The 18,751-nt window shown below is 43.1% G+C and overlaps 1 protein-coding gene across 1 annotated transcript in view; it reads right to left on the reverse strand.

Annotated features, from left to right (window-relative positions):
* Positions 1-18,751, reverse strand: part of LOC148517493 (uncharacterized) — a 715,840-nt gene that overhangs the window by 545,283 nt on the left and 151,806 nt on the right. The window contains exon 8 of the mRNA XM_088478666.1: positions 8,461-8,529. Coding sequence (XP_088334792.1) covers positions 8,461-8,529 — 69 coding nt within the window. The remainder of the gene's footprint in view (positions 1-8,460; positions 8,530-18,751) is intronic.

Raw genomic sequence — 18,751 nt, forward strand, 5'->3', positions numbered from 1 at the left:
ATGTGAAGGGGCTTAATATCCCTGAAAAACGCTCTACTCTACTTAGGGAGCTTAGATCTGAAAAGGTGGATGTTGCGTTCTTACAGGAGACACATTTTAAATTACATGCCTCCCCCAAATTAGGTAATTACTATTACCCTCAAACTTTTGTGGTGATAGTGCTCTGGGTAAATCTTGAGGTGTAGCTATCTTTCTCTCCCGTAGATCACCTGTCTCTGAGATTTCCCACCACATTTTAGAAGACGGTAGGTGTCAGGTCCTCAGATTTAAGATATTTACTCAAATTGGTCTCTAGATCCTACCCTTGACTGTTCTGCTGCATCTTCCCGTTTTCGGATGCGAGACTGCCGCAGAATGCGTCAACTTCTCCATGACGATCAATTAATAGATCTGTGGCGGATACAACACCCCACTGTCAAGGATTACACTTACTATTCGGCTCCTCATTCGGTATATTCCCAAATTGACTACTTTCTTGTTGACCACAGGTATTTACAATCCTATCCTAGTAGTGAGATTGGACAAATCACATAGTCAGAAAACGCTCCAGTGTATGCCTCTGAGATTCAGCTTGGCTCTTCCCTGACCGTGGACCTGGCGTCTCAACGGACTTCTATTATCTGATCCCCGCTTTAAAGATGAACTTGGCTCTGCCATATCTGACTATATACTGTATCTCTTAATGATAATCAAGGGACGTCTCTGATTGCGGTCTGGGAGGCACACAAGTGTGTTCTTAGAGGTAAGTGCATACAGCTGGGCGCACGGCTTAAAAAAGAAAAGACAGCCCAGAAGTTACAGCTCCTAGATCGTATTAAAGATCTAGAAAAATCTCACAAGTCCACACTTTCGGCAGATGTATTACAAGAACTCACAGAAGCTAGGTTAGCACTTACTAATCTTCTCCAAGATAGGACCAAGCTAGATATGCAAAAGTGTAGGCATATATATTTATGGGGTAAGAAACCTAGCTCGATGTTGGCTAGGGCATTGGGGGCGCAGAGGTTACAGTTCTATGTTCACTCCATTCGAGACTCTGGGGGGGAGAAAAGTTCATACTTTCCCTGAGATTGCTGAAGTCTTTCAGGCCTATTATACAGGTCTCTATAATTTAAGAGGTGATCACACCCTTTCTGAACGACCTTCAGTTAAGGAAGCAATTAGTTCATACCTTTGTTCTGTTAACTTTCCACGTATTGCTGAGGACGATATAGCTTCCCTGGAACAACTGTTTACAATTGAAGAATTGAGGGTGGCGTTGTCACCAACTCCAAATGGGAAGAGTCCGGGCCCAGATGGCTTCCCAATTAGTTACTATAAAACGTACAATGCCGCTCTCATGCCCCCTTTTTTAAAGGCGTGTAATGCTGTTTCAAGCGACACAGTTTTTCCCCCTAGAGTCTCGAGGCTCATATTTCCATAATTCCTAAGGATGGGAAGGACCCTGCCCAGTGCTCGAGTTACAGGCCGATATCTCTCCTGAACACAGACTTAAAATTGTTTGCCAAACTTTTTGCCAATCGATTGAGACCTCTCATACCAGGTTTGGTTCATGGGGACCAGATGGGATTTATTGCTGGTAGAGAATCTAAGGATAATGCCACCAAAATTATCGATTTAATTCACCTTGCCAGACAGGGTGGGTCCCACGTGGTCCTCCTGTCCACCAATGCGGAGAAGGCATTTGAACGAATAGATTGGCGGTTTATGGAGGGTCTTCTTGGGCACTCTAATTTTAAAATTAACTATACAAAGTTAGTGGCTGTCAATATTTCGATGCCCGATTCTGTAGTGACAGGTCTGAAAGCGGCTTTCTCGTTCAACTGGAACCCATATCAATTTAAATATCTAGGTGTCATCCTTACTAAGGACAATTCTAGCATATTTCAACTTAATTTTTCTCCTTTACTAACCAAATTTAAAACTAACCTTTTAAAATGGTCGTCATTACGGCCTTCTTGGTTAAGATCAATACTATAAAAATGAATGTTCTGCCAAAAATTCTCCATCTGTTTCAAACACTCCCTATTACGGTCCCAATTTCTTATTTTAAGGAACTTCAAGGTATGGTAGCGAAATTTGTTTGGGGTAACAGTAGATCCAGGTTATCATAAAAGAAACTTGTCCAAAGCCGCACTAAGTGGGGTCTTCAACTCCCTCATTTTCTTAGTTATTATCACTCGACACACGTGGCTAGAATTGTTAAGATGTCTAGATGCCCAGCCACTAAACAATGGCCACTTATTGAGGCTCATTCTGCTAATATCCCCACCCCAGTCATTCCATGGCTTAAAAAAATCCCTTGTTTCTGTCACCCTACATTGGACCCTACTCTTAACTGCTGGGCAAAACATAGATGCCTCCCCTCTTTTAACCCTGATGTTTCGCTACTAACTCCTTTGTTTTTTAATCCTGATTTTCCGCCTGGGCTATCACCTTCTTCACTTTCTGCTTGGTCTTCTGCAGGTATTTCATACTTGGGACACTTGGTAGATACCGGTGGGCTGCGATCTTTTACAGACCTTCGAGGTGCATTTGACCTTCCGTCTAGCTAATTTTGGGCCTATCTCCAATTTAGGCACTTTATTTTCTCGATGCCGACCCGTAAGGTGGGGTGGGATTCAACTTCGTTTGAGTCACTGTGTCTCTCCCAAACACCGCCTAGACATCTAATATCTATTTTGTATAAATTCTGTCTAGAGGGCCTCACCGATACTCTGCCAGCTTATGTTGCTGCATGGCATAGAGATTTAAACAGGGAGTTAACGGACGACCAGTGGTCCTAGATATTTAATTATAATTGTGCCAGCTCTCCCTCACTACAGGTACTCGAGACACAATACAAAACTTTGTCTCGATGGTATAGATGTCCTACTATTCTTCGCCAAATGTTTACAGATCTCTCTGGTCTCTGCTGGAGGTGCGGTCAGGGGCTGGGCACTACGCTACATATTTGGTGGCATTGTCCGGTTTTGGCTGGCTTCTGGCGGAGCATCCGTGAGATCTCGGAGAAGATAACTAGTCTCCCGCTTCCCAACACACCTGAGATTTGGCTATTCAATTTAAAGGACATGTCCATTTCTCAGTATAAGAAATCACTACTCCGGCATTTAATGAATGCGGCACGAGCAACTATTCCTTCTTTTTGGAAGCCTTCTGTGCGCTCTCCTATCTCCAGGTGGTTCCAGCGGATTGACCACTATATGATTATGACCTTACATCTTCCTTACAGATGACTTCCTCTGCCTTTACGGCCACCTGGTTTGACTGGTTGGAGTTTAAGGGGCCCTCAGAATATAATAACTACCTCATCTCTCCCTCTCCTATTTAATTTCATAGATATGGTGACAATTTTATTTTCCCCTCTAAACCCCCCACTCCCCCCCACCTTTTATTTTCCTTTATTTTATGTATTTTGTATTGGTGTTTCATGTACATTTGAAGCAAACTGTATAATCGTTACTGTGTCATTTATTTATTTGTATTTCTTACATTTCTTTTACTTTTTGTAAACATTTTATTTTGTGGACTGATTACTGTGTTGATATACTGTATATGCCTTTTTCAGTGAGTAACTTGGACTCGGCTAGGTTTTTATTACAGATAAGCGAACCACCCTGTGCTCTGATCTGGTTTCCAAATCCATTAATACACCGTTGTGCTGATTTTGGTTTTAGCAAACCAGGCTCATGTGTTCTGTTTTGACTTAAAAATTAATTTGATGCTAAACGGGGAAAACCTCATAAAATCATGTTTTTTTTGAGGTTGTTTTTTTATCCTACTTTAGCAAATCATATAATTTACATTCATTTGTAGAGGGAAAAGTAATGTACAACGATTTGTCAAAATCGACGATTTTTGATGATTTTTCGCAACGAGTTTTAAAGCAGAATGTCGATTTGCGGAACACTTTTTCTGTTCCCCCGCCCACTTTTTATCGCTCGTTCTGTGAACGTTGGCTGTGATGAAATGCATTAAAATCAACAATTATGGTCTTCAGTAGAAGCTTTTTTTTATTTATGCCAGTGACACATGCATAAAGTCAGATGTTTTTCAGTTCAGATATAAATTAAAGGAAGGCTGTAGTAAGCTTGACAACCCTTAAAACCCAAGACTGCGGCAGGTGGTATGCTAAATGTCATTGTGGTCCCCATTTTTGTGGTTGGTATGTGGTGACAGTTTGATCATTGTATAGCTGTGTGGGGAGCTGGAACTTAAGGTGTGTGTTGTGAGTTTATAGTGGGTGGATGGCATTAGTTCAGCCTTTTTGTTTCCTGAATGCCTCGTCCTTTCTTCACTTATTTTTGTTTTGACAGCTTTATGACTGGTTGGCGGGAAAGAATGACAGTACAGTAGCCATCTTGCTGCACTGGTGAGGTGCATTTCCTTTTAATACACTGGGTAGGCTGTATTCATCCTACAGGGATCAGCAGCAAAGGCTAGGGTAGGTAAAGTAGTTGGAGACTTCTTACTTCTCTGCCTTTGTTGTTAGGGCATGACCCATGTTGTTTGAAGTGAACATGGGTTAAGTCAAGTGGTTTCACTGAGCACCCGGCCGATCTTATGCTGGCCACAAACGTAGTGACATTTTATCCGATCTGGCCGATTCCAACAATGACAGAACGTGTAAAATATGGCCAAATCCTGAGTAAATCGTGAGTCCCCACTCACGATCACAATGTGACGCGCGTCCCCGCTGGGTCGCACATCGCATCTTCAGATCTGCCGTGCAGTAGGGCAGATCTGACAATCTAGGACCCGATGCACTGAGAAAGTCTGGATGCAGGAGAGATTGTTTGAAGATTGGACACCAAATTGTGTGGAGATCGTGTGCTGAGCTGCCAGGGAGCGTTTCAAGGGAAATCGTACACATCGGCTCATCTTGAGCACATCGCTATGTCCACTTTGATACTTAAATATAAATATTTACATATAAATATACTTAAATATTGGGCTGCACAGATGGTGTAATGGATAGCATTACTGTGGGTTTGATTCCCACTACGTCCCTAACTGTGTGGAGTTTGTATATTTTCCCTGTGCTTGCGTGGGTTTCCTCCGGGTGCTCCGGTCTCCTCCCACACTCCAAAAATATACTGGTAGGTAAATTGGCTCCCCCCCAAAAAAAATTAACCCTAGTGTGCATGTGTGCGCATGTACATGTGGTAGGGAATAAAGAGTGTAAGCTCCACTGGGGCAGGGACTGACGTGAATGGGCAAAATATTCCCCGTATAGTGCTGCGGAATATGTGTGCGCTATATAAATAACTGGTAATAAATAAAATAAATAATAAAGCTGACCAATTTCAATGACACTATAAGGTAAATTTACTAAAGTGAGAGTTTTTAGAAGTGAGTTTTAAAAGTGATATTGCCCCTAGCAACCAATCAGATTCTAGCTATTATCTTCTAGAAGGTGCTAGTTAAATGTTAAGTAGAATTTGATTGGTTGCTATGGGCAATATCACTTTTAAAACTCACTTCTAAAAACTCTCACTTTAGTAAATTTATCCCTAAGAAGGGTATTCAATTATACGGCGAAAAGTCGGAAAAATTTTCGCCTGTCCGACTTTTAGCCTCATTCGCCTGTTTCAGAGGCGAAATCATTCCATGCGCGTCCCCGCTTTTCGCCTAATTCAATTGCAAAACAGGCGAAAATGGATATAGGCGAATGCGGAACAGGCGAAAAGTACTGATAGAATTGGAGAAATCAGTCTGTACCCCAGAAAAAGATGCACTAACAGTTTTATTAGGGCTATTAGTACACATCTATATTGATTTCCTATTTTGCGTACTTAAGTTGTGTAAATTTCTTCTGATATTTCGCTAGTTTTTATGCTTGTCCCCCCACTTTTTACCCCAAAAATGACATGTCTTTTTTTGGGGTGTTCTTAGGTTGTTGTTTTTTTTCTGCAGATTTATCTTTTGGGGAGCTGTCCCAAGAGTTCTGAGTCATTTCCCCATGTTTGCCCCCCAAAATAAAGATTTCACACTTCTTTTCACCTATTATTGATTGGAGAATCTATTTTTGGCGAATTCAATGCATCGAGTTTCCGCTTAGGCGAAATTGTCCTGGAATTGAATTAGGCGAAAAGTTTTTAGGCAAAATTTTCGTAAAAAAACAGGCGAAAAAAAGCTTTTTGCCTCTAACTGAATATGGCCCTAAATGTCTTGTGTCTTCCTCTATATAGAGAGTATTAAAGTTTAGAGAGTATTAAAGTTTATTGTTATGACTGTGCATCTGGGGCAGAAGCATTTATCAGCCACTCGGGCATTTCATTAAATTCTATTATACATCAACTTGTGTCTTCTTGACATGATTCTCTCTTTTGTTCTCCGATTACTTTTATGACATCATAAACTTAATTTAAAATAATGTTTCACCGTGCTATATTATTAAACTTACCATTACAGCCTGTTTGAAAGAGATTAAAGAGCCAAACTCAACAGTCACCACCTCCATGCAGAAGCTCATTATTTTTTAGGAATGTGTGCATTAGAAACAAATGTAACCCCTGCTTAGATCACTATAGATTTGCGCAATGCAGATATTTACGCAGATCGAGCGATTGTTTCCCATTGCGCATGCACGTAAGCCGCACAGCGCACGTGCAACTATTGGTTTGTGGTTACGCTCGCATAGGGGACTCATTCGCAAATGAGTGACAGGTAGTCAGCATTTGGGGGAGGTAACAGGGGGGCGGCTAGGCAAACGCAGCCATGTCAGGACCATTTCAAGGTCCGTGTTTCACGGGCGTGCATAAATTAGCCATTGCGATCTCCTTCGCAGCATGAGAGCTCTCAGCGTGTCAGGAGAGCTGCAGTGTTTGAGACAGGTCAGACTTCACTCAGAAGCCGCGTGGCTCCCCGATCCACGTCGATGTTCCTGATGCTTACACTGTTATACGTCATCGGACAGATATTAGAAGGCAGCAGGCTTGCCTGCCCTCCCGATTTGGCCGGGAGCCTCCCGATTTTCGGGTGCCGCTCCCGGCCCCCCGGAAAGGCAGGCAAGCCTCCCGGAAGCTTGAGACCCTCCCCACCTCCCCCCTGACAAAAACAGAAACCCCCGCAGAGGGGGGCCCGGTGACGTGATTCTGCGCGAAAATAACAGCATTGTGAAGAGGGGGCGGAGTCACGATGACGCGATCGTGCGTCCCCGCCCCCAGTGTGTCACCAAATGGCCGCCCCCACCCCCGGCTCCGCCCCCAATGGCCGGCCCCGCCACCTGCTATTAGCCGACAATCAGCTCCCTCCCGGAAGGCTGGAGCTGATTGTCGGCAAGTATGGAAGGCAGCAGTGGGCGTCCCTATGCTCAGGTAAAATTTGTAAGTCATTAGCATATTTTAGCAATTGCCATCCGTGACAGTATGTAGTTGCAATTGCATTAGCGTAAAACTTCAGGCCCTTAGTTCCCATCAAGACAGCAGCAGAAACCTTTACAATCAAATGCAAATCATCTTACTTTCAACTGGGGGGGGAAGGTGAAATAAATAATAGCAATTGCATGGACTGGTGTTTGACTTTAGCAATCAACATCTTTAAAACATCTGAGTATGTGAGACCTCTAGGTTATTCAGCCTCAACGACATCTTCAAAAGAACATTGTTTTCAAAATAAGTAATGTTCCAGGCTCTTAAAGATAATGAAGTATTAACCATTATTGTTTTTTTTGAGTATAGAGAACAATTCCACACTGCAGTACACAAATTATACCTTTTTCAGCTCTTTACAATACTGCCGGTAACAAATAAAAATGAAAAACCCAAAATACAAAAGATTTCAATCCTGCGGAGGAGAACAAGACAATAGTGGATTTTACTATTCCAAAGATGAGAGCAGCCAGAATAAGATCTTCACTAAATAATGTGCACTTATCAAGAAGAAAAGGGGTTTGTATACTGCAGTAAATTTACATGGATAAGCCAACATCAAAGCAATCCCACAACATTCTACTTAGCCACATCACTTGATCAAAAAAATAAAATAAAAAAAGCAATATAACAAACAGACATTCTCTTTGAAGCTTTGTTTATCTATAACACTTTATGCTCTTTAGTATGTGTGCGCCGCAATGTGACGGACTGAATGAAAATCTAGTCGGGTATTAATTCTGAGCTGGAAGACAAAATAGCTTCTTCAATAGATTTATAGAAAGCTTTTTTTTTTTTTTAATGTCACATGGCAGCTAAATAGGACAAGGAACGGTGGGAGCTCCGTACCGTTCCGTCATATCCTTACCTCCTCGGGGGCCATGTGACATACAGGGATAATGAAACACTTGCTGTGCTTTATAGGTGCTACCATCCAAATTGACATTTCAAAAGTATGGAAAAGTTCAGAGTAATTATGAAATATCATCTTCATACTGTAGCACAAAAGAAGGGACTCACAAATCCAAAATTCCCAGGTGATAATAGAATAATAATAACAATAATAATAAATAATATATATTCCTACCTCAAATTCTTCAGCTTCTATAAGTAACTTGGCAGTCGTGATGCGGGATTCGTATGGAGGAAAAACAGCCTAGGAGGGAAAAAGAAAAGGGTTTACAGTGGCATTTAAGATACAGGGCCGTATTCAATTAGTTTCGCACCTGCGATACATTTTCGCATGCTGCACTTTTTGCTGACTTTGCGTGTATTAGCCGCAGAAACTTATCGTGCGCGCCTCCGCTATTCGCCGTATTCAATTCCAAAGGACGCAAAAACGCGCCCAAGTGAAACTCTGACAGTCGAAAAGTGTTGGCAGAATTGGGGAAATCAGCCTGACACCCCCCAAAAGATGCACTAACATTGGGGATCAATGTAGATGTCCCCGATTAGCCCTACTGAAGCTATTTGGGGTACTTAAGTGCTGTCAATTGCTCCCAAATAGCGGCTTTGCACAAGTGGTGAAGAATAGCATTAAGCAGTTTTTTTTGTCATAATAGAGGAAGCAGTCCTGTCAAATTTGGGGTACTTAAAAATGGGCATAGTTAAAAATCGCTAAAGTCAAGTTTTAAGTACTGCAAAAAAAACACCTTCAGCAAACACCTGCAATAAATAAAACACCTGAATATGGCGGAAACTTTCAGCCTGGCGAAATGACGTCACTCGTGATACTTTACCGCGGATTCTGACTTTTCACCTGGAATTGAATATGGGCCACAATGTGAAATGCGTACATCATACTATCAAGGGGCCTGATTCAGCAGCAGATGCAAATGCATAAGGATCGCAATTGCGAAAATATGCTGCCTGCCAAATCACAGCCGCCTTAAAGACGCCCACTGCTGCCTTCTCATATCCGTCCCTTGTCGCACTCCTGTGTAAACATCAGTACCAATTGCCGCACATAAAGCAGTCACGCAGCATGTACAGCAGGTCTGACCAGTCGCAAACACTGCAGCTCTCCTCACGCGCAGAGAGGTCTTACGCTGCTAATGCAATCGCTATGGTAATTTATGCACGCCCATGAAACAGCTTTGAAACCGTTAGACATGCCCGGGCTTACTTATCCACTCCCCCGTTACTTCCCCCAAATGCTGATCACATGACACTTTGCAAATAGATCCTGTGTGTGTACGTAATCGAAATGCAATTGCGACGCATGCGCAGTGCAACTTACACAAATGCACAATGTCAAATCATTGTTTGATCTGCGTGAACATTGGCATTGCGTCCCCTGCTGAATCAGGCCCAGGGAACATAACAAAATAATACTGTGTGGTGATAAAGTGCTGAATCAGGGAACATAACCATGTAACACTATGTGGTGATAAAGTGCTAAATCAGGCCCAGGGAACGTAATGAAGTAACACTATGTGGTGATAAAGTGCTGAATCAGGCCCAGGGAATGTAACAAAGTAATACTATGTGGTAATAAAGTGCTGAATCAGGCCCAGGGAACATAATGAAGTAATACTATGTGGTAATAAAGTGCTGATTCAGGCTCAGGGAACGTAACGAAGTAATACTATGTGGTAATAAAGTGCTGAGTCAGGCCCAGGGAACGTAATGAAGTAATTCTATGTGGTAATAAAGTGCTAAATCAGGCCCAGGGAACGTAATGAAGTAATACTATGTGGTAATAAAGTGCTGATTCAGGCTCAGGGAACGTAACAAAGTAATACTATGTGGTAATAAAGTGCTGAATCAGGCCCAGGGAATGTAACAAAGTAATACTATGTGGTAATAAAGTGCTGATTCAGGCTCAGGGAACGTAACCAAGTAATACTATGTGGTAATAAAGTGCTGATTCAGGCTCAGGGAACGTAACAAAGTAATACTATGTGGTAATAAAGTGCTGAATCAGGCTCAGGGAATGTAACAAAGTAATACTATGTGGTAATAAAGTGCTGATTCAGGCTCAGGGAATGTAACAAAGTAATACTATGTGGTAATAAAGTGCTGATTCCGGCTCAGGGAACGTAACAAAGTAATACTAGGGGGGTGTTCAATTTGGATGCGAAAAGTCGGAATCGGTGATAAATTATCGCCGATTACATCATTTTCGCATGTTTCAATTATCCCCGTATTCAATTTCAAAGACTTTTCGCAGGTTCGAAAATCTTTGAAAAAGAACAGGGATAAGTTTTCAGCATGTTTTACAAGGCGAAAAAAAGTGCAGAATTGGGGTTTAGGGGTGCAGGCTTAAAAAAAATTACCCTGCACCCCTGCTAATGTCATTTAAAAATGAACTGTGTAAAAAAAAAAAAAAATCAGGACACCCCAAAAAATTAACTGTAATTTTGGGGTTTAAAACAAAAAAAAAATGTTTGAAAAAATTATTAAATTAGCGGAATAGCCTCAGGGGAGGTCCCCCCATGTATACGGCAGGTGTTTTCTAGAATGCAGGTGGTAGCTGCAGGTGCATTTTTGCAGAATTAAGAAAAATCATTTTAGGGACTTAAAAAAATGCTTACCCCCATTTTCATGTACCCCAAAATTGATGGGACCACTTAAAAAAACGAAAAAAAAAAACCTAAGTGCTCTTCTGCATCACGTCTTCAATGTCGGGAAAAAACACCTTGCGCGGCTATTTAAAAACCCGACTTTCTTTTGCATGCAAAAACGGGGGTACCCATAGTGATCCCCGAGGTCCGGAAATCTTTAGGGGGGGTCCTACAATTATTTCCCAAAAATTCCCATTTTTTTTCGCCGGTCCCAATTCGCCGGGTCCCGTTTTTGCTGGTTTTAAATTGAATACGGGGATAAAGCGGGCACGCGCCCGATACTTTATCCCAGGAAAAGCTCATATTGAATACGGCTCAATGTGGCTTCCAAAGCATTTAGTGAGGCTTTGAGGTTTTTGGGACATACTGATTGCAGAATTGCTTGGTTTCTGCTCAGCACGTCATGTACAGTACTATGCAGATAGCCTTGCTGAAACAATGGAAATGGTAAGAGCTAGTTAAAGCACACAGTGATTTGACCTGAAATAAAGCAGTTTATTTGCATATGGTGATAGGGAATCACTTAAACATCTCCCCCTCCTTTTCATTGAGCCTGTGATGTACACAAAGCGTATAGTTCCTGTGTAACCCTTTTCTCATATAAATGTCTGCAGTACACAGAGCAATGGCAAAACCTTAACATCACAAGAATGGCAGCACCACCCTAAATGTATAGGATAGACTTAGGATTCTATAATGTCTACTAAATCTGAATATAATATATAATGTAAGAAGCTGTACATATCATCAAATAATGTATATTACTCGCAAGGGAGATGTACTAAGCCTTGAAAAGTTGTTAGATGCCAGGATTTTGCAAACTAAAGAAGTCGGCCTCCCACCCTGGGATCCCCCAGGAGGAGGCCCGCTGCCATCAGACAGAGGGTTTGTCGTACGGCTTGAAAGCTGGACGTCTGACCGACTTAGGTTTCTTGGTTTGCGGCTTGGTGGTCTTGTGAGAAGTAGACTGTCTGTCTGACTGAGAAAGGCTGTAATTTTGCCTTGCCCTGAGTGCGAAAGGAGGACCCCCTAAGCTTAGAGGCAGCTGCTGACGGCAGACAGGCGGATTTTGAGGCCGCCACGGTAGCCACTATTTTGTTCAACTCTGCGCCAAACAGTAAGTTGCCAGAGAAAGGCAAGGTTTCAAGGGCCTTCTTGGATTCCGTATCTGCTTTCCAGGATCTTAGCCAAAGGACTCGGCGAGCAACTACAGAGGTTGCAGATGCCTTAGAAGCAAGAGTCCAGTGTCTATTGCAGCTTCTCCCAAATAAGAGGCCGCTTCCTGGATATCGGAGATGCAAGTCATTTGCTCCCTGGTAGCGCCTGATGACAGACTGACTTCCAGTACCTTCGTCCATTCTTCGATAGCCTTAGCTACCCAGGCCGCAGCCATAGCCAGCCGGGTGACAGCGCCAGACAATGAGAAAACAGATTTAAGACAAGTTTCAAGTCTTCTAGCTGTGGTGCCTCTAAGGGAGGATGTGGACGGTAAAGGCAGCATAGAGCTTCTGACTAAACGTGCCACATGAGAGTCAATAGTAGAGGGACTCTCCTGTAATTACCCGTTACCTGTATATGCTCGGTGGCACCGTGTGCTTAGTTGAACCTGCACCACACGGATGGATCATATGAGTACACTGGGCCTCATTCAGAGATGTACACAAACCCGATGGTGTACGTACATTTCCGATGGTGAGCCGCAGCTTGATTGACAGGCCATGGCCGTTTGGGGGCGGACTTCAGACACATCACTCGGATCTGTCATGCTGTCAGGAGGCGCCTCCTGCTGCATTAGCACATTTTCCCATCGCTGCTGCGACAGACACAGCAGCGATGTGAACAGCGTCCATCTCTGGGTCAGTCCCATTATTTCTTACGGTGTACAGCAGATTGTATGTAAATTTGTTCCTGGTAAATGCTAAGGGACATTAAGCTATAAAAGTACTCTGGAGGAAATAAAGACTACAGTGAGGATACTGGGAGAATGTTTAACTGTTGCTTACAAGTGCAGCCTTATTTTTTAACTTAGGATATCCGGTACCCTATGGACCATGCAGGGAGTGGGTCTAGAAAACCTGGCTAGAAAAAGGTACACCCATTTGGCCATGCAATGAAGCAGGATTCTTTAAAGTCCATATTGCCTACTCTCCCGAAATGGTTGGGAGCCTCCCGGGAACCGGGTGTCGCTTCTGGCCCCCCCGGAAGAGTGGGCAAGTCTGCCAGCCGGTGCCGCCCGCACACCTCTGCAACCCCTGCAGGCTTCCTCTCTCACCTTTCATAATTGACAGGTCATCAATTATGAAAGGTGAGAGAGGAAATCGCTGATGACGCGATTCGCGCTGAATCGCGTCATCGTGGCCCCGCCCCCAACAACACAATGCTGGTAATGTCGGCATTGAGTACCGGGGGCTGGGACGCGGACAGGCGCCCCGCCCCAACCTCACAATTGTGTCACGCTTAAGGTCTGAACGTTGCCTTCGAGGACATGTGGATAACCACTAGCGGAGTGAGCACTGAGCCAGCCGCCAACGTTACACATAAGAACGCTACTGGCCAACTATGTGCCCGAATTATCACATGTCCTGGTCGCTCCATTAGGGAAGTGGTTAGGGAAAGTAGTAGTTCCCTAAGCACCCTCCTGGTTACATTCACGTATGATATGTATGGGAGGTAGTTGAAATCCCAGCTGTTGGGATGCCGGCGTTTAGAATACTAGAGCCGGAATCCTGACATCAGTCAGAATACAATGGTAAGTATTGGGGTCAGGGCCGCAGCTAGGGTAGTGCGGCCGATGCCATCGCACAGGGCACCACAGGTCAGGGGGCGCTGTTTGGGCCTGTCAAATTTATGTTTATTATCATTCTTGCTTGTAGCTTCCTCTTATTCCATCCCCAGCATCTCCTGGCCTCTCCTATCTCTTCCCTGGCCCTTCCCCATGAAGCCATGGCCCTTTTTAGGGTGTATTATGTCCCTTTGAAAAATGAGGGGGCGCCAATGCTCTTTCTGGCAGAGGGCACCAAAAAGTCTACTTACGGCTCTGATTGGGGTTATGGGGAGGGCTAGGGACTGGGGGTAGGAACTAGCGGGGGAGGGTTAGGTTTAGGGTGCAGGGAGGGAGAGCAAGGGTACTTGCATATCCTAACCCTGTCAGGATACTGGCAACAGAATTCTAACCATCGGGATCCCGAGTGCCCGCATCCCGTACCCAACTCATAAATACAACTTTTTATGTATACATATGCTTATACACACAATAACACATGCACTGCTGGTGATAGGGGATGCCATGTGGCAGCAACCATTATATGTAATGTCCAGCACCCTACTCTCTTCACACCTGCAATTTACCCAAGAAGACTGAAAACACCATAAATACTTGTTATTACATTCTTAGCAAAAGGCAAAAGGTCAAATCCCGCATGTATTGATATAACCAGAGGAGGATTTTGCTATGTTATTATAGCATATTCAAAGGCTGCGATTGTTGCATGTTTTGCCTTGGACTATTGATGCTGAACTGAATAAAAGTATAACTTACAAAAGCCAGAGTCAATCTCTATTGATCTGGAGGAAGAATCAGAAGAAAAAAAATCAGTTTACTGTATCTAATGTAAAATATTATATTTAACTAGTAAATGCATTAAAAAAAAACACCAAAAAACAAGGTTTGGGCATTTTTGTCTCCCCAGCTTCTAGGAATGTGAGTATATATCAAACGACAGCTGCCCAGGGTGTAAGCCACCTGCTTTTCTGAAACTTAAGGCTAGGGGTGTTACCGGGGACAAAAAAACACATTCTGCATAGTCTGCCTGAGCCGTATCATTTTTTGGGGGGCGGGTTTGCCTGAGGTTTGAAATACTATCACTTGATAAATTAGGGGTTTCTATCCTATTCTATTCTTTGCAGACCCTAAAACATGGATGGTGCATCAATATTCTGTTCTATTCTAACGTGCGATCTTCCATGCGGTTTCAGCCTTCGTAAATTTCCAGGTTGGAAAACCGCCAGAACACCAAAAAACTGCTGTTTAGTAAATTTAGCCCCTAGTCTTCAAATTCCACAACTTTGCACTGACAGGCAACAAGATCGATATGTAGAGTGAAAAATGGTTCAGACGCTTGCTAACAAGATACCACTGTGCACCTTTGAAGCATTGAACATCACTAACTTACAAATAATTACTATAGATGCTGAATTTAGTATAACTTGCCTGAAAACAATTCACCAGAGGTAAAATTAATTATTTAAAACAGTTTATTTAACAGTTCATTTCTACACAGTCCGGTTGCATTATTCTTGTGTACAGATTAAAAAAAACTATATTGCTAGAATACCCCTTTTCTACTGCCGCTAAAACCAGGGTTATTGCCATGTCAACCCAGGTCGCAGCTCAGTGGAAACTGCTGTAGAAAAAAATCCTGGGATTCCTTCCCAAGTCTCGAGCTGGTAATACACAGGAAAGACCCGGTAACGCTGCAGTGGAAACAGGTCCTACACGGGTTATCTAACCCGGGTAACCGCAAATGCCGCTGATTGGACCCTCCTGGGTGCTGGCTGGTGATGTCATCAGCCAGAGACCCTGAGAGGAGACACGTCCATGCTGGAAGAAGCTGTTTTGGAGAGCTAGAGAGAGAGAGCTGGGCACTGGGCACACTGAGACCCGGAGAGGAGAAGCAGCCATGCTCTGTGGTGAGAGAAAGCTGGGTGAGACTGGCATTTGGACCTGGGTTCACTGTAACGGGGCTGACACGGGAAAAATCTGGGTCCAGGGTGTAGTGGCTATGGGGTCTGAGCCGGGATTTTGGTGGAAAAGCGGTAGAAAGTCTGCCTAAGGCCTCTTCCAGAGACTTCGTAGACAGAGTTTAGAATAGTTATTTTGCAGCTGGCAGTGTGACTGTCTTCTCCCTTCCTCAGACTAACATAATTTAATGTGTGTAAATAAGAAAAGACACAATGACACTTAAAATCATCATTAAATTTATCAATTTGGCATGATTTATGCCTGCAAGGATCACTACTTATTACATTAGCCTGACAACGCAAAGTTTCCTGGGAAACTAATAATGTTATGGATCATGAATGGTCTTTGCCAGACTCTTACACAGGCATATGATGCCCATCGCAGTGAACGGAAGAATGACAATGTGCATTTTGTAAATTTGTGAACTATGGCCCTCATTCAGAGCCGCACGCAAGCGGGCGCACGTACGTTAGGCGTACGTACAAAAATATTTAAATTCAATGGCTCGCTCGTATTTTCGTTCGCATCTAAAATTCCTCCCTAAACTCTGACGACCCCTCCTCTAACTAACGAGCGTACGAAATAGCGAGCGTACATCCCCGAAATGGCTTGAAAGGAACGCACGCACACGTATAAACAGGAAGTGGCCTTGTCAGATGTCGATTACCTGCTCCTTTATTCTGCCTACCTCCATCAATCGTATCATGCCAATCAATGTATCAATTAGCTTAATTGTTTGTTTTTTTTCAACACAATGCAAGAAACTTTACTCTTGTCTGTGTTTGTGTTTACCCGCAGAATACATACGGATGAAACATTCGCTTTTATTGTTTAAAAAACATGTGAACCACAATTAAACAATTGTACTATTGCTGTGTATCCCCGCATATTTCCCTGGGTTCATTTCTTTATTTAAATTTGCTTACGCATGTCACTGCATCAAGCCTATCCTAACTCTCCAGAGATTTCTGGCCCTGTCGAACACATGACTCATACACTAACCAATAAAATTGCTCCTGTTAATTTCCAAAATACATTAGCCAATCAGAAAATTTTTACACACTTTATCAAAAATGATTTTTAAGAAAAACACCATTGCCATCATGAGAGCCTCCGCATTCACCAGGCGTGAGCTGCTGGTGCTTACGGAGGTCATGGATCGCCGGATCACCAGCCAGCCAGAACCCATGACCAACCGGCAGAAGCGCTCCGCGTATGCGGAGGTACGGTCCCGCCTGCGGTCCTTCGGATCACGCCGCAACATCGGGCAGCTGGAGCGCAGGTGGTCCGACCTGCAACGGCGAACGCCCCGCTTGCTGGCATGCTTTCGCATGCAGATCCTGGCAAGTAAGTGTTATGTATTGTGATTTTAATGTTTGTGTTTGTGGGGCAAACTGCGTGTGCATGTTTTCCTGTCTGTTCTATTTATTATTTGTACTCATATCTGCGTGTGCATGTTTTCCTGTCTGTTCTATTTATTATTTGTACTCATATCTGCGTGTGCATGTTTTCCTGTCTGTTCTATTTATTATTTGTACTCATATCTGCGTCTGCATGTTTTCCTGTCTGTTCTATTTATTATTTGTACTCATATCTGCGTGTGCATGTTTTCCTGTCTGTTCTATTTATTATTTGTACTCATATCTGCGTGTGCATGTTTTCCTGTCTGTTCTATTTATTATTTGTACTCATATCTGCGTCTGCATGTTTTCCTGTCTGTTCTATTTATTATTTGTACTCATATCTGCGTCTGCATGTTTTCCTGTCTGTTCTATTTATTATTTGTACTCATATCTGCGTCTGCATGTTTTCCTGTCTGTTCTATTTATTATTTGTACTCATATCTGCGTCTGCATGTTTTCCTGTCTGTTCTATTTATTATTTGTACTCATATCTGCGTCTGCATGTTTTCCTGTCTGTTCTATTTATTATTTGTACTCATATCTGCGTCTGCATGTTTTCCCTCTTTTTATGAATTTTTAATTCTACTGCTATTTTTTTTGGTTTTATTTCTTTTTTATTTATTTTTTTTTGTTTGTTTGCCCGGATTTGTCCATAAACTAAACGCAATGTATTTGACATATTTTAGGGGGACAGCCAAGACTCCGCCGTCAACGTCGGCGTTCCCGCCCACTCTCCCCAACCCCCAGCCAACACTCCACCCCAAATCTTTCGCCTATTCCCCACTCCTCCCCATCCTTCCCAGACCCTCTCCCGGAAATGTCGGGCCTCCTTCCCCTCCGTCCCACTTCCCCCTCTCCTCCACCCACCCCTCTTCCAATTACCCCCTCCCCGGAGTCCAGCATAACTCCGCCCCATTCTTTGGGGAATGACGGATCCTCCGAGGAGGATCATGGAGGTTTTGCCGGAGCTCCCGATTTGTTTCCCGGTATGTTTTTTATTATTTTTTTTTAAACCACAAACTGTTTGTATGTAATCATGTGTCGTGCCTTTCTTCGTGTTTTTGTGGCTTGACTTTTGTTGATTGTGAAGGTTTGCCTTTACCTCTTCCTGGTGATTTAAGCATACACATATCATACCTGTGGGAATTTGTACCTAGGCCTTGTATTTTTGCCAGCCCACCCTTTTTATTTATGTTTTTGGGTTTAGGAGTGATTTGTTTTTTTTTTAATGTTTTTCTGTGGAGTCCCTATTGTTGTATTAACCCACACACTTTTCTCACCCACAGAGGAACAGAGGCGTCGGCAAGAGGTGGCGGATGTTGTGGGGCAGATGCGCCACCATGTAATCGGCCTTCTGGTGGCCCTCGACCGGCTGTCTGGCCTCCTTCGGCATTAGTTTTTTTTTTTTTGTTGTATTTGCCAAATAAATTTTTAAAGACAAATATACGTTGTGGCTCATTTTTAAAAACCAAAAGCAAGATAGTTTAGCCTGACATAAGTTCCTGCAAGGATTTCCCTTTTTTAAAAGTTAGATTGTGTTTTGTCTTTGTATGTCAAACAGACACCAGAAACACATAACAGTAACAATGTAATTTCCCTTTTTGGGTGTAGTGTCAATTTCAGATTTCTACATTTTCCAGGTTCCTACTTGGTGCGCAAGCTGCTTAG

The sequence above is a fragment of the Taudactylus pleione genome, unplaced genomic scaffold (assembly GCF_031769625.1).
Source record: "Taudactylus pleione unplaced genomic scaffold, aTauple2 ptg000216l, whole genome shotgun sequence".
NCBI lineage: Eukaryota > Metazoa > Chordata > Amphibia > Anura > Myobatrachidae > Taudactylus > Taudactylus pleione.